Source organism: Callithrix jacchus, chromosome 4 (assembly GCF_049354715.1).
Source record: "Callithrix jacchus isolate 240 chromosome 4, calJac240_pri, whole genome shotgun sequence".
NCBI classification, from domain to species: Eukaryota; Metazoa; Chordata; class Mammalia; order Primates; family Cebidae; genus Callithrix; species Callithrix jacchus.
In genome coordinates, this window is record NC_133505.1 from 134,232,340 (window position 1) to 134,245,972 (window position 13,633).

At 35.7% G+C, this 13,633-nt stretch overlaps 1 protein-coding gene across 3 annotated transcripts in view; it reads right to left on the reverse strand.

Moving 5' to 3' along the window:
* Positions 1–337: 337 nt before the first annotated feature.
* The window catches only part of THEMIS (thymocyte selection associated), a 226,526-nt gene continuing 213,230 nt past the window's right edge, over positions 338–13,633 (reverse strand). For 2 of the 3 annotated variants that reach the window (XM_054254420.2, XM_054254422.2), the window contains exon 5: positions 7,938–12,306. In XM_054254420.2, the coding sequence (XP_054110395.2) occupies positions 12,022–12,306 (285 nt within the window). In that variant the 3' untranslated portion in view covers positions 7,938–12,021. Of the gene's footprint in view, positions 2,160–7,937; positions 12,307–13,633 lie in introns of those variants that run through there. The other variant, XM_008995003.5, reaches the window with a different exon arrangement.

Here is a 13,633-nt window from a genome sequence, read left to right on the forward strand (position 1 = left end):
TTTCCATTTCTCACTCCTTTCTGACAGCCTTTTCCAAAACTGCTTGACTGATTCAATTAGGAAGAGGCCAGTATTAATAATTGGTAGTCTTGGCACCTATCTCTGCAGCTTGACCATGCTGTGAAGTTTGGTCATTATGCTTGAGCTCAGCACTGTAAGTCCACAGGAGATGGAGGGGACACAGGGAGGACAATCTCTCTCCTGGCTTTAAAAAAAAAACAAGCAGCTCCCTCCTTAGTGACCAGTTGATTTCAATTCCAGTTAAAGAATATTTTAACTTAATTGTTACAGGAAGATAGTTATTCTAGAGTTAAACATAGAAGAGAACACATCCAAATAAAAATTAGGAAATTTATTTTCAATCTTCCCAAATCTCCAATAGTTGAACATGAAGTTTATTACACTTTTCAATATTAAGACAACTGGAAATGCAGTATGTGAAAGGACTTATATTTAGAAATGTTATATATGATTTCTATTAGAAAGCTCTTGATAATTTACAACCAAAGTAAGATATGCATTCTCTTAATTCTCTAATCAAAGAGTTGTACTTACTAAAATTACAAATTTAATTGTTCTCATATTCCAAATAAAAATATTAATTATTCACTATTATTTGAAAATAACAAATTATGTGAGTCTAAAACACCCATAATGCATTTGGCCAAGGTTGTTAGGTTGAGTTAAGATTCTCTGTGGCCTTCAATAACCAAATGTGGGGCTTAGAAAAGTTTTTGTTCTTGTCTGTACAGGCAGAATAAATAAAAGTAAAACTATCCCATAAAATTCTAGAAATTGTAGATAAGAAATGATATTACCACAATCAAATCACAAAGCAATTTTTAGAACATTAGAAATCAGGATTCGTTATCATTTAAAAAGAAAAACAATAAGGGAAAGTAAGCTTAATCAGAATATAAACATTGAAAAATCTCTAACTGTATTTCTTTTGTTAAAAAGTTGACTCACAATTTATTGTCTTCAGAAACATTTTGATACAAAATCAACAAATTTCTCCATATACATAAAGTAAGTATGAGATAGGATGTTATCTAACAGATTTTGTACAGAGTATGATCTATGGATGAAGTTCAAGCTTTACTATTAAATTCCTATGTAACATTAACCAGATAGCCTGTCTCTTCATTCTGTTAGAGGAAAAATCATATTGTTCTTGTATGCTTAATACATAATAAGATAAATTATCAAAATGTTGGAGCCCTTAAAGTAATTTTTAATAGATGATGCAACTGTAAGAACATAATTCTAATGTATACTAATTAAGAATCGCTTTGGTTTATTGTCAACCAAATTTATTATATCTCATTATAATTTTATTGCCTTTTTCCTTCCATCAAATGTTATGATTAAGTAGATAATTCTCCTACAATCTTAATATACATTCATCTAAAGAATTATCTGGTATACAGGACATAAAATATTAAGACATCATCTCAGAAATCTGGTGAAATTTCAGTCATGAACTTGTTGGGCATGAAAAAGAAGGTTATGGAAAAACTCCTATGATTCTCAATGGCTTTGGCTGTTGAAATTCAAGCATATTCATCACACAGTGTATTTCATAAATACACTGAATGTGAAGCCAAACTCCTTTCCACAGTTCCAAGGGATGTGGATAAGAAACCTGGACATTTTAAATCACTCAGATACAGTTATTTTTCTTTAGGTCTTGTTAGAAATGATGATAGCACTAAAAATGGCAAAACACATTCTGAAAAAAATGAAAATATTTGGTGGGCTTTTATCCCCTTTCAGACTGGTTTTACTCAGAAACTGAAATACAAAATTATTTCTCAATTACTTAGTTGTTGGTAGCAGAAATAAGAACCCCCCCAAAAATGTGCACCTTAAATAAATATCTCCTAAGTAACAACAAAGCAATACATACAGGTTTAGACACAACAGAATAGACTGTAGGAATTCTATACCATAGGTTTCTCTAAGTTCTATCTGTTAAAACGTTTAAGGTTGTTCTCTTGTTTACAGCGATGAGTCAAGTTTCTTCTGGAGTCTGTTGGGAAATACTTGCTTTTCAGTTAGAAGGCTAGCTTCCTTTTTCACTGCAACATCTATGTTTGCTGCCTAAGTGGCTTCTGTCACATCTTGTTATATTTGATGTTTTTCATTTTTGAACATTTCTATAAATGAAAAAATAAGAAGCATTTATCAGAAACAAGTATTGAAAATAACCAGAAAGGAAACTGGCTGCTTTCAAATACTGTTGACACCCACATGCATATATGCTTTTTGAGAAATGGTTGGAAGTAAAACAGAAAGAGCTAACAAAATAAAATGGGGGGGGGGGAGGAAAACCAGAAGAAAGTAAGCTCTTCAGAAACAAGGTGGATACTTGTAGAAGGTAGGAGACAATAGCTTAGATGTAGAAGTGTTTTTCCATGGACAAAATGCTTGTCTTGGCATTTTAGTTCATCCTTATAAAAACTCTATCATATGGATAATGTAAGGTAGAAAACTGAGGCCTCAATGAAGTTGAGACCTGCCTAGAAATCACACCGCTAGCAAGATGATGAAGCTGATTGTGTCTAACAATGTCTGTTTCTGGACTCAACAGTCTTTGGCTGTGGCACTATGCCTACAGAATAGAATACAAGCTTAGTTAGGAGTTCTAAGAACTACAGAGGAGGAAAAACGTACCGAGTAATTGTTAAACTGAAGAAAAACCAATAGGACTCCAGCATAAGCTGTACTATCTAGTTAGAGTTCCCAGTTAACATATACACAGACCTGGCATTAACGCAACATGTCAGACTCTCAAATAAAGCAAGCTAAGCTACAAATAGGAATTGTGCCTGTCTTCAGGCAAGACACTTAATTCCTTTCTACTGTGGCTTTACGGAACACAATGGATGGGTGATTAAAAGAAGCCCTAAAAGTAAGCACTGCAAGTGTTTAAGAGGAACAGAAAGCCAGAAATCTCTCTGACCTTCCCCTGCCTCTGTTCTACTAGAGGTTAGTTAAGTGCTAGCTGCCTGGACCTGGAGAGAAAGTCTCTGTTGGTCTTCCTCCTGAGTACTCAACAGCCTATAACTGCTTCCCTCCCTCCCTCCCACTCTCTCTCTCCCTTTCTCCCTCTCTCCCTTTCCTTTCCCTTCCTTCCTTCTTCCTTCCTTCCCTCCCTCCCTCCCTCCCTCCCTCCCTCCCTCCCTTCCTTCCTTCCTTCCTTCCTTCCTTCCTTCCTTCCTTCCTTCCTTCCTTCCTTCCTTCCTTCCTTTTCTTCCTTTCCCTTCCTTCATTCCATTCCTTTATTCCTTCCATTTGTTTTCCTTCCCTTCTTCCCCTCTCCCATTTTTCCTCACTTTCTTCCTTCTTTTCTTCCTCCTTCCTCTCTTCTTCTTTGAATTCTTTTTCTGTCACACTAACTTTATAACCTAAAGTAATTTACCTAACCTTTATGTGTCTCATTTTCTCATATTTTTTAAAGGAGAAGGAGAGGTATAAGGAGGATAATACTGCCTATTGAATGGAATAATCACAAAGATAGAATATGTCAATAAATGCAGAAAGATTGAAATTATCTCACCATCTCTTAGCGACTTTTACAATGTATGTGAAACACAGAAACAAAATATGCAGTTCTCTGGCTCCTGAGGAGGTCACAGACTAATTTAGAAAGAAGAAAGGTAATGTCAAAGAAGAAAGAGGAGGAGTATCTCTACACACCAGGTTAATTCCCCTAATGGTCTGAATTTCTTTCTTCTATCAACATTTCCTTCAGTACTATCTGGAGCTGGGAACTGGAGTGGTCAGTGGACCGATGAGGAAGAGAACCCGGACTGCATGTTCTCCTAGATTTTCTTCCCTCTCCTCATGATCCACTGTCTTCAATGGCTGCCTTTAGATTTTTAGATGTTTCTTATATGACAAACAGTAATAAAACCACATACTGTAGAATATTAACATTTTAGATAAAAGAACACAAGATTTTTAGGCAGTATGCCCAGATTTAATTCCCACTTCTATCATTTACTATCTTTGTGACTTTATCTATAAAAAGGAATAACAGCAATATTTCTTCCTTACAGTGCTGCTTTTTCTTAGGGAGCAGGGGGATGGGATGAAGGAAAATGAAATAAATGAATTGTAGTACAGAGAATTGGAATCTGAAGACCTAGATCCGATTCCTGGGTCTACAACTTAACTGGATGTGTGTCTTGAGGAATCTCTGAATTCCATTTTCTTATCAGTGAATAAGTTTTCATTATAATAACTGAATCATAGAGAGTTGAGGAAATGTCAAATGAAATAATGATCTTGCAAGTACTTTGTAAAATGTAAAGTGCTAGAGAAATATTACTTGCTATTACCATCTCAGAGTCATATAAAACTATTACAAGCATGCAGTTTGAAAGTTCAGTCTGTCATCTTGACAGTTATTGGTCTAACTCTCCCTTGTCAATAAGCCGATTTAAGGTAGTACATAATCAAGCAGAAAAATGGGAGTTGAGGTAATTAAAATAATTAGATTATTTCCAAATAAAATACTGGGATTTAAACAATCTTAGTTTTAGAGGGGACCTTTTAGGTCATCTCGCCCTGCCTGATCTAACCCAATCTTCACCCAGTGCAGTGGTCCTCTAAATTGAATCTGTGCTCTGGTGGCAAGCTATACTTGACAGCAGAAGATTCCACATTGAATCAAAACTATGTTCCTTAGCATACCAACTTTCAAGAAATATCAAAATGTGCAAGAACTTTTTTTTTCTGACAATGATTTAGGTTTTAAAATCCAAATTGATTTAAAGCCTTTTTCTTTTTGGCATTCATCACCTATTCCTTTTGGAAATGTCACACGTTTAATAAGAAGATGACGATTTCATTGAAATGAATATTCACTGAAGTAGTTACTCAGATGATCATACTAACTGAGGTATTTATAATCATGTAGACTAAGTTCCTTGGAGATCAAATGAAGTATTTCCCACTTAGAAGAGTAGACATAGAATGGAGTTTCATTTTGCTTTTCTCTCTCAAAAACATGGGCTGAAGGGGTGTCCTTCAATGGTTAGAATTACATCTTTCTAAGAATAATCTACAAAATGAAGTTATGAGCATAAAATTACACCGATAATTATTGGAATAAGAAGGTTAATATGAAAGAAAATTTCCATTTCCTCATATTTTGGAGGAATCAAGCTGAAGTACATCTAGAAGTAATTTACATTATCTTATAAAGCTGATGTTTCCTAAAGCGTTAATTTGAAGGAAAAATATTCCCTCTTCATTTTTCTTTTAGGGAACTTTGAGTGCCAGTCACCTGAAATTGCTCAACGTGATGGCGAACATTCAAACCTGCCATGAGCCATCTACCTCTTTTAGGATGCAACTTGATTATGGTTTCCTGGATTCTCTTCTGAGCAGTTTCAACTGGAATTTCATTCATGTTTTCGTATTTGTACCCACCATTATCTTCCCTTTCCTTATATCTTTTGTAATCAAATTGTTGGCTGAGACTGAACAAACAAGTAATACAAGTTAATAGCTGCTTTATTTCCCCTCTCATTTGAAGTGATGAAGTGGGTATTGGATTATGTTTCAGAGATGAGTCTTTGTACTCTTGGCAACTGTTTTTGCATGCAGAAAATATTTGATGGAATCCACATGTAATCTGTCGAGCACAAGATAGGAGTATGGAGTTCATTTTTGTATTCAAGAAATACTTTTTTTTTTTTAGATGGAGTTTCGCTCTTGTTACCCAGGCTGGAGTGCAATGGCGCGATCTCGGCTCACTGCAACCTCTGCCTCCTGGGTTCAGGCAATTCTCCTGCCTCAGCCTCCCGGGTAGCCAGGATTACAGGCACGCGCCACCATGCCCAGCTAATTTTTTGTATTTTTAGTAGAGATGGGGTTTCACCATGTTGACCAGGATGGTCTCGATCTGTTGACCTCATGATCCACCTGCCTCGGTCTCCCAAAGTGCTGGGATTACAGGCTTGAGCCACTGCGCCCAGCCCTCAAGAAATACTTAATGTGAACCTCTTATGAGCCAGAGACTTTCCTATAACCTAAGGGTAGAGCAAACTGATAAAAATCCCTGCCTTCATAGTGACCTTAGGTGGAGTAGGTGACCAATAATCAAAATAAAAAGAACAGTGAAAAATATGTTAGAGAGCATAAAGGGGGCAGACGGTCTCAGACAGGAGGGTTATAGTTTTAAAATAAGGTGATCACCAAGAAGGTAGCCATTGAAGAAGACCTAAAGGAAGTGAAGCCGAAAGCCAACATGGATCTCTGGGGAAAGACTGTGGCATTTAGATAAAACAGTCTGTGCCAACCTTGAGGATAGAGCTCTTCTAGGGTTTCTAAGAAACCACTACAAAGCCAACATATCCAGAGTAGTGAGAAAGGAGGAGAAGTAGGGAGGCCACTGGAGGATATTAATGAGAGGAGTTACACAATCTGATTTAAGATGATAATATACTTACTCTGGCTGTTGTGTTGAGAATGGACACTATGGACCAAGTGTGGGAGCAAATAGACTAGTTAGAAAGCAACTGCCAGAATCTGGATAAGAGACAGTGGTAGATAGCAGCAGATAGTTTAGACTTGGTTGGTAGCAGTAGCCATGAAAAAACAAATGAGCATATTCTAGATGTGGTTTGAAGATAAAGCCAATAAGACTTTCTGATAGAGTGGGTGTGATAAGTGAGAAGAACAGAAAGGTTGTTCACAATTCTTCTAGTGCATTATTTTTCAAAGTGTGATGTATAGAACCCCTATAGCAGATTCGCCTGAGATATGTTGAAATACATCCCTGTGGTGTATCTGAGAACCTCTGAATCATATTTTTTCTCTAAAGAGCCAGACGGTAAATATCTGCTACCATTATTTGACTGTGCTGAGAGAGCACTAAAGCAGTCATAGACAATGTTTAAATAAATGTAGATGTGTGCCAATAAAACTTTACTTATAGACACTACAATTTGAATTTTATATAATTTTTACATGTCAAAAATTATTTTTAATATTCTTTAACATTTGAAAATGAAAAAGCAAATATTTCTAGCTCCCCAGCCATAAAAAGACAGGCAATGGGACCTATTAATATTTTACCCACAGGCCATGATGGTTTGCTACGCTCTAGAGAATAGATCCCAAGAATATGTATTTTTAACATACACATTAAGAGATATTTTAAAGCACAAGAACTTTCATGTAAGGTAAGTATTTTTATTCTAATTGTAAAGATCAGTAAACAAAGTCAGAAACAAATGTGACATTCTTTGAATTAGAGCTTAGTCTTGGGTCTGTCTCATTGCAAAATTTGCACTTTCTATGATCCCCCAGCACCTTGTGGAATATTTTCCCAGGGGTTAATATTTCTGTTCAACCCTAGATGGAGCAGAGAGCAGAGTAACAAGAAAAGAAAAGGTTGCTTTGCCTAGAGAACTGTTTTTCCCTCTCAATATGGTACACAGTTTTGCTTTTATAATTAACATTCTGCTGATGAGATCTCCCATTGGTGCAGGCTTACGAGTAAGATTTCCATGGAGAGCAAGTACTGCAAGAAATAAATTAATCTCTAGGGAAGAAGAGGGGCCAGGTTGTCAGTGCTCACACAACTGCCTAATAGGAAATGATATTTCAGAACTGTTCAAAGAATGAAATGACTGGGTTCTCCTTGCAGCACTTTCTTAAACATTTAAATCTTCTGAGAAGAGGGAGATAGATTGATATAAAACGAAGAGCAATCTTATAATATTTTTCATTAGGGTATCAGTATTTCCAAACTAAAATAGCATTATCTAGAAATGTAAAATAAATTCTACTAAATCATTATTTTGTTTATATTATGAAAAAGCTGCATTGATGTTAAATATAAAGATGAAAGGATAGATTTTTAAATCATCACTTGAAAACTATGCAATATTTTTAATAACAGGTTTTCTAGACTTTGGAATAAGGTAATTTTTGCACTTAGAACACTACTTAGAATAACATTGAATTATTGAGGTGTTTTTTCATTAAAATTAAGAAACAGCATGTGTTTTATGATTTAAACTACCTGTCTCTTGATTACATATAATGAGCCATTCAATTAAGGTCTTTAATATAGAACGCCCGATTTGTCTAATCCTCAAAATGGTCCTGATAGGGAACTTACTTATGTTTTATTTTCCATGATACAAATAAGATCTGAAGTTTACATTAAACATTTGGGTTAAACTAAAGCTACAGAATCACTCTTTATTCTCTAGCTTCCACCTTGGCCTAAGTGGAGAGCTTTCCCAGGGAGTTTGTTTTTTCTTACCTGTTTAATTTCCCAAATTAAGTAGGATCTTAGATGTGAATCACCTGTATGTGAGTCTCTCTTAGAGACAGGACCATTTGAGTCTAACAATTTCAATGCTGTAACTCAGAATAACCCATAGAATCACAGGCTTTCAGAACCGACAGGGCATATAGATTATCTGGTGTACCCATTATTTTGGTGGGGTGTCTGGGTTTCATTTTCTAGCCTAGGGTTTTTCTTACTATTCGACAAGTCTAATTTATGAAGGACAAGCAGTAGCACAGATTTAGTGTAAAGTGGTAGGAAATTCAAAGAACATAGTCAAAGCTACAGAAGGAGAAAATTACATTAGAAAATACGGATTAGGAGTGTACAGAATTTGCTCATTAGAAAACATTTGTGTTTATGTAGGGCAAAAACAAATAAGCATATTTAAAAGGTCATCCTTCCTGGCAAAGATTTCAGTTTCTAGAGAGACATAAGGAGGTAAAAGGAAAATGGCCCCCTGTTTTGCCAGGAAGATAACCAGAAGCAATGGCAGCAATTAATGAATGACCCACATAATACCCAGATCCGCCTCAGAACTAAATAATCATCCTCTTATACCAAATGGCTGTGCCCTTGGCTGAAAAAATCCACATTGCCCATAGCCACAGACCCTTCTCAGGGACAGCTGCATCCAATGATTGTTTGATGCAGGGGGTATAAAGGTCTGTTCCCCACCTTCTAATTCAGGACAACCTTAAAGAGCCATGCCAATTCCAGAGCTCCCTACAGGATCATTTGAGGTCTTTGTTGTGACTGTGTATCATGGTTCAATTTCTCCCTCTGTCCAGACCTGCTTCTGGGACTCTGCCTGAAGCGCTGTTCTGAGACCACTTCCCAATCAACTTTCCACATGCAAATCAGCCCAGGGAACTGGATGCAACAAATAACTAACTCAATGAAAACATTTCCACTTAACACATGCTATCAACTAAAAATAGGCCTTAAGCTGAATAAACACTGAAGTCCTGTGCTCGTCCTCAGCTATTGCTGCTGAGGTAAGATGGGGAAAGAGTCCATCAGAAAGAGTCAGGGCATCCATGTCGCTACATAATTGGAGTGTTTCTTTTACTCTGAGGAATCAATGACATTAGCAAAGAGGGTTTCTCATCCTTTCCAATATTCATAGCATTCACGAAGGCCACAACATTTCCAAGAGCATACTGTTCTCAAAGGCAAAAAATGCAAACAGAAACTCAAGAGACTGAAAGATCCGTAACATCAAGTGGCCACAGCCAGGAATTTACAGAGCATACTGTAGGAAAACAAAGTTTTCCTTAGCAATCAATTTGTAAAGACTCAGTAGTTAATGATTACAGCTTGACTTCATTGTAGTTTACGATATACTCTAACTTTAAATCCCATGATATATAGCACTACCAGTAACTCAATTTTACAAATAATGGAATAGTCTTTTTAACAAATTGCTCATGGTACATAGCTACCTAATGGGGAAGCCAAAATGTACACCCAGAAATCTCGGTTCAGTCTCTAAAGGTGTGCACTTTGTCATTCTATCACTTAATCACCCTGCTTTCAGACAACTATTTTTTTAGTAATTTATGAATAAAATAACATGTAGAATTAATAATAATGTTTTTAAAATAAGGCATGGGCATCACCAAGCAACCAGAGTGAATCAAGAACCCACAGAAGAAGGTCATCGAGAATATCTAGTGAAATGTTTTCATCAGTTTCTTAGTGAAGATATCAGCGGCTGGCAGCATTAATCTTGAGTGAAGGTTTACTGTACTCTTGGCTGGAATAGAGTCTTATTACACAATTCATGTTCATCATTCACAGCAAAATTCTAGTTGTTGACATTGAATACCAAGATAAATAATTCCCTTTAGTACAATTATTAGATACATACTTGAAAAAGTTCCACCCCATTTAACTGAAAGAATTAGGTCTGGGTATCCTGAAAGAGCAATGCTAGAAAAGGAAAGCAACACCCCTATCTTAATTAGGCTTTTTTTTTTTTAAGTCCGTGATATGCTATAAATTCTCTGCAACTGTTACTCTTATCAAAGAGAATTTAGGAAATGACTGAGTTATGTCTAAGCATTAGAAAGAGGAGAAAGCTCAGAAAACACCTAATCTACCCATCCTGAACTCAAAGGAGGCTACTACATACTCCATGAGCTATCCATGTGAAGTATGGTAAGTGTAAAGTATGGCTCCAATGAGTCTTTTCTTTTTGGAAATGAAGAACATACACTATATTATATAGATAAAAATAAACTTTGAAAAATTATATTTTTGCTCTATTCCACTTTTGCATTTTTATATATAGAATTATCACACAATTATAATCCATAATGAAGAAAGACAGTAATTTATTGCATTTACAAATGGGAAAGCAAATAAAAAATATTGCCAAGATGTTCATACTGGGTAATTTCTAAATAAATGGATGTTAAAATCAAATTGATTTAGGAAAGGAGATTCCATTTTACTCTCTTGAATGAAGTTAAGGAGTGTCATTTGCCTGGAACCACTGCTTTAATTCCAGGTCATCCTTGTCTCTAAAATCATCACTTCCATGTAATATGGTTCAAAGCATGTGCTGCTCTGGTCTGTAACATACGCTGTACTACTCACTCAGGGCACAAAGCTGGGACTACTGCTGTACCATGCCCGAAAGATTCACATACAAGAGAAGATTAGGTAACATTTCCCTCTGATTGAAACAAAAACTTTGATGTCAGGAATTGTGTTATCTGGTACTTTTTAGAATCCACAATCTTAAAGAAAAAGAAAAAAAAAACAGTTTCCAATGAATTAATAATGGCTTGAGACTCTACATGCTGCAGCGATTTCACTGCAGTGGTTGTTTCTTTTATAGTCACACTTGATTAGTATTAGAAATTTGGAGGAATTGCAATATGCATGGTTTTCAAAGCCCTTTACAGAATTTCATTTTTCTCACTCGGAGAGAGTCAATGAAAAGGTAATAAGAAAAGATCTATGGGACGTATTTATAGGAGTGTCAGAAGCCTGTAAGCTAACTACGTGAAAGAACCCAGATTGTGCAGACCGGGTTTGGAGCAGGAACACTTCAGAGACTTTATATCTAGTATTTTGACTTTTACATGTCCTTGGAGAAGAAAGCGTGCTAGCTACAAAACCAAATAAGGAGGAGAAAGGAACAAACCGTATGCTTAAGAATAATTACAGTTTCAATTTTCCCATGAACTAAATGTGAAGTTTCAAAGATAAAGTGTAATAGAAATTGAGGGGGTTTGGTGTGTCTAAAATATTGGCAAGAAACAAACTTCTTATTTCCCTTGCTATCTCATCCCAAATTTCTGCCATATGGAAGTTAGTCTGGGTAGCTTAATTGAATGCTATCAACTCCTCCGCAAGTCCATTTGCTTTTGTTTTGCCCTCAGTAGAGATGAAAAATATCAGATCACAATCTCTATAAATGATAATAATTCAAGCTTGCAGTCAATGACTTATCTGACACTTTCTTAAATTTAACACGTGTCAATTATTTTAACATCTTTTCAAGAAAGTAATTCTTGTTGTTCATTGTTCTAGAAAAAATATCAAAATTTTATTATCACAACAATACAAGCAATCTTAAAACACTTCATTGGCCATGAAAACCATAAATGAGGCGAAAAATCTAATAACGAAAAACAATAAACATTACTATTATTATTGTGAGTGTTCAATATTATGCCTCATGTAAAACTTTATTTCAATGTGATTTGCAGGGCAGGGTAGTCACTTTGGCTGAGCCATATATTCCAAACAAAATAGCAGTAAGAATCTGTCCACTGCACCTTTGTCATGTGGACAGTTAAACTACTGTGGTTGAACTGACCTGTAGTCACATTAGTACTGGCTACTGCTGTGGCCCCGCAGTAGCTCCTCTCGTTCTCTACAGCCATGAAATCATTCTGACTACCAACTGGTACTTTTGAATCCAGGCCAGCTTGATTCTGGTGAAGTTTCTTGGATATGTCTACATGATGATGCTGAAATGACACAGGTCAGAGTGATTGATATTACAAGTAAATTATCAGTCCAAAATAAATGTTTCACAGAGCTATGAACGATTTATCACATGGCAAGTCATTTAGGTATGTCTGAAACAGAACATTCGACATGTCAAAGCAAGTTACAAATTATAGGTTTATCAACTTATTTTGGAAATATAGGTGTACAATTTTTGAAGCAATCTAAGTAACTAGAATAAGAAGTCATTTTAGGCATAGAAAACCATCTTCAAAGACCATTTGTGTATATTACTTTCTTTTTGTGAAACTTATAAAATATTTTTCATTTGGAACATTTTCACTTAGTTTTTATTCTTATAGTTAACTAATCCAGCACTTCATTATCTATTACATAATTACATACTATATAATTAAAGCAGATTTCATTTCTGTATTATCTGTATGCTTTATATAAAACAAATCATAACATCTGCTATAAATTAACCCACATTTTTAGGTGCATTATGCGAATTTGACAAAGTTCCTCTAGTCAATTTTAGAGTAATTAATTCATCATAACAATGAATTATTAAGGCACGGCATCAATGGCCCTATAACTCATCTCACATGTAAGAGATATCACAGCATTTGACATTATACTGACACACTGTATGCTTCAAAAGAATCATCAGATGGGAGCAAAAAATAAAGATTCCAATTGAAAATTCAACTTCCAGTACTTAATTAATTCATACCAAGTCCAGACTAAAATTTTATCAATTTAAATAAAATTACAGAATATGTCAATATTAGATAATCAATTATGGCCATTCAGCCTAGCCATGTTGGCTCACTAAAGGATAGTACAATGGACAACTTCCTGTGAAGTATTTCCAATAGACTGTATATAGCATGAAATTCATTAAAAGCCCGATTTTATAAAGCCAACGGCTTTTAAAGCTTGAGAAGGGCCAGTAAGGAAATTAGGCTTTAGAATGATTAAATAATTCACTTGAGTTAACAAATGAACAATGCTGAGCCTGAACCCTGGATGGTGTTCTTTATGATTGATTTCTTGAGATTTTTAATGCAGTGAACTGGATGCACAGATAGCCCTCACTCTTCACTCCTCTCTGTATCCATGTCCTTTCTAAAGAATTTTGCAGTGCTATCCTACTCTGACTTTTGACCTCTCAAAGTGGCTTCTTCTGGCCTAACAGAATATTGACACAGGGGCTTGAAAGAGGCTTGCACAATTGTTTTTGCTCATTCCTTAACTTCCACTATGCCATGAGGCTATGCCTGTATTAGCTGACCACAGATTAAACACGAGATGGGCAGAGTTAGGTCACCCCAGCTGTCCAAG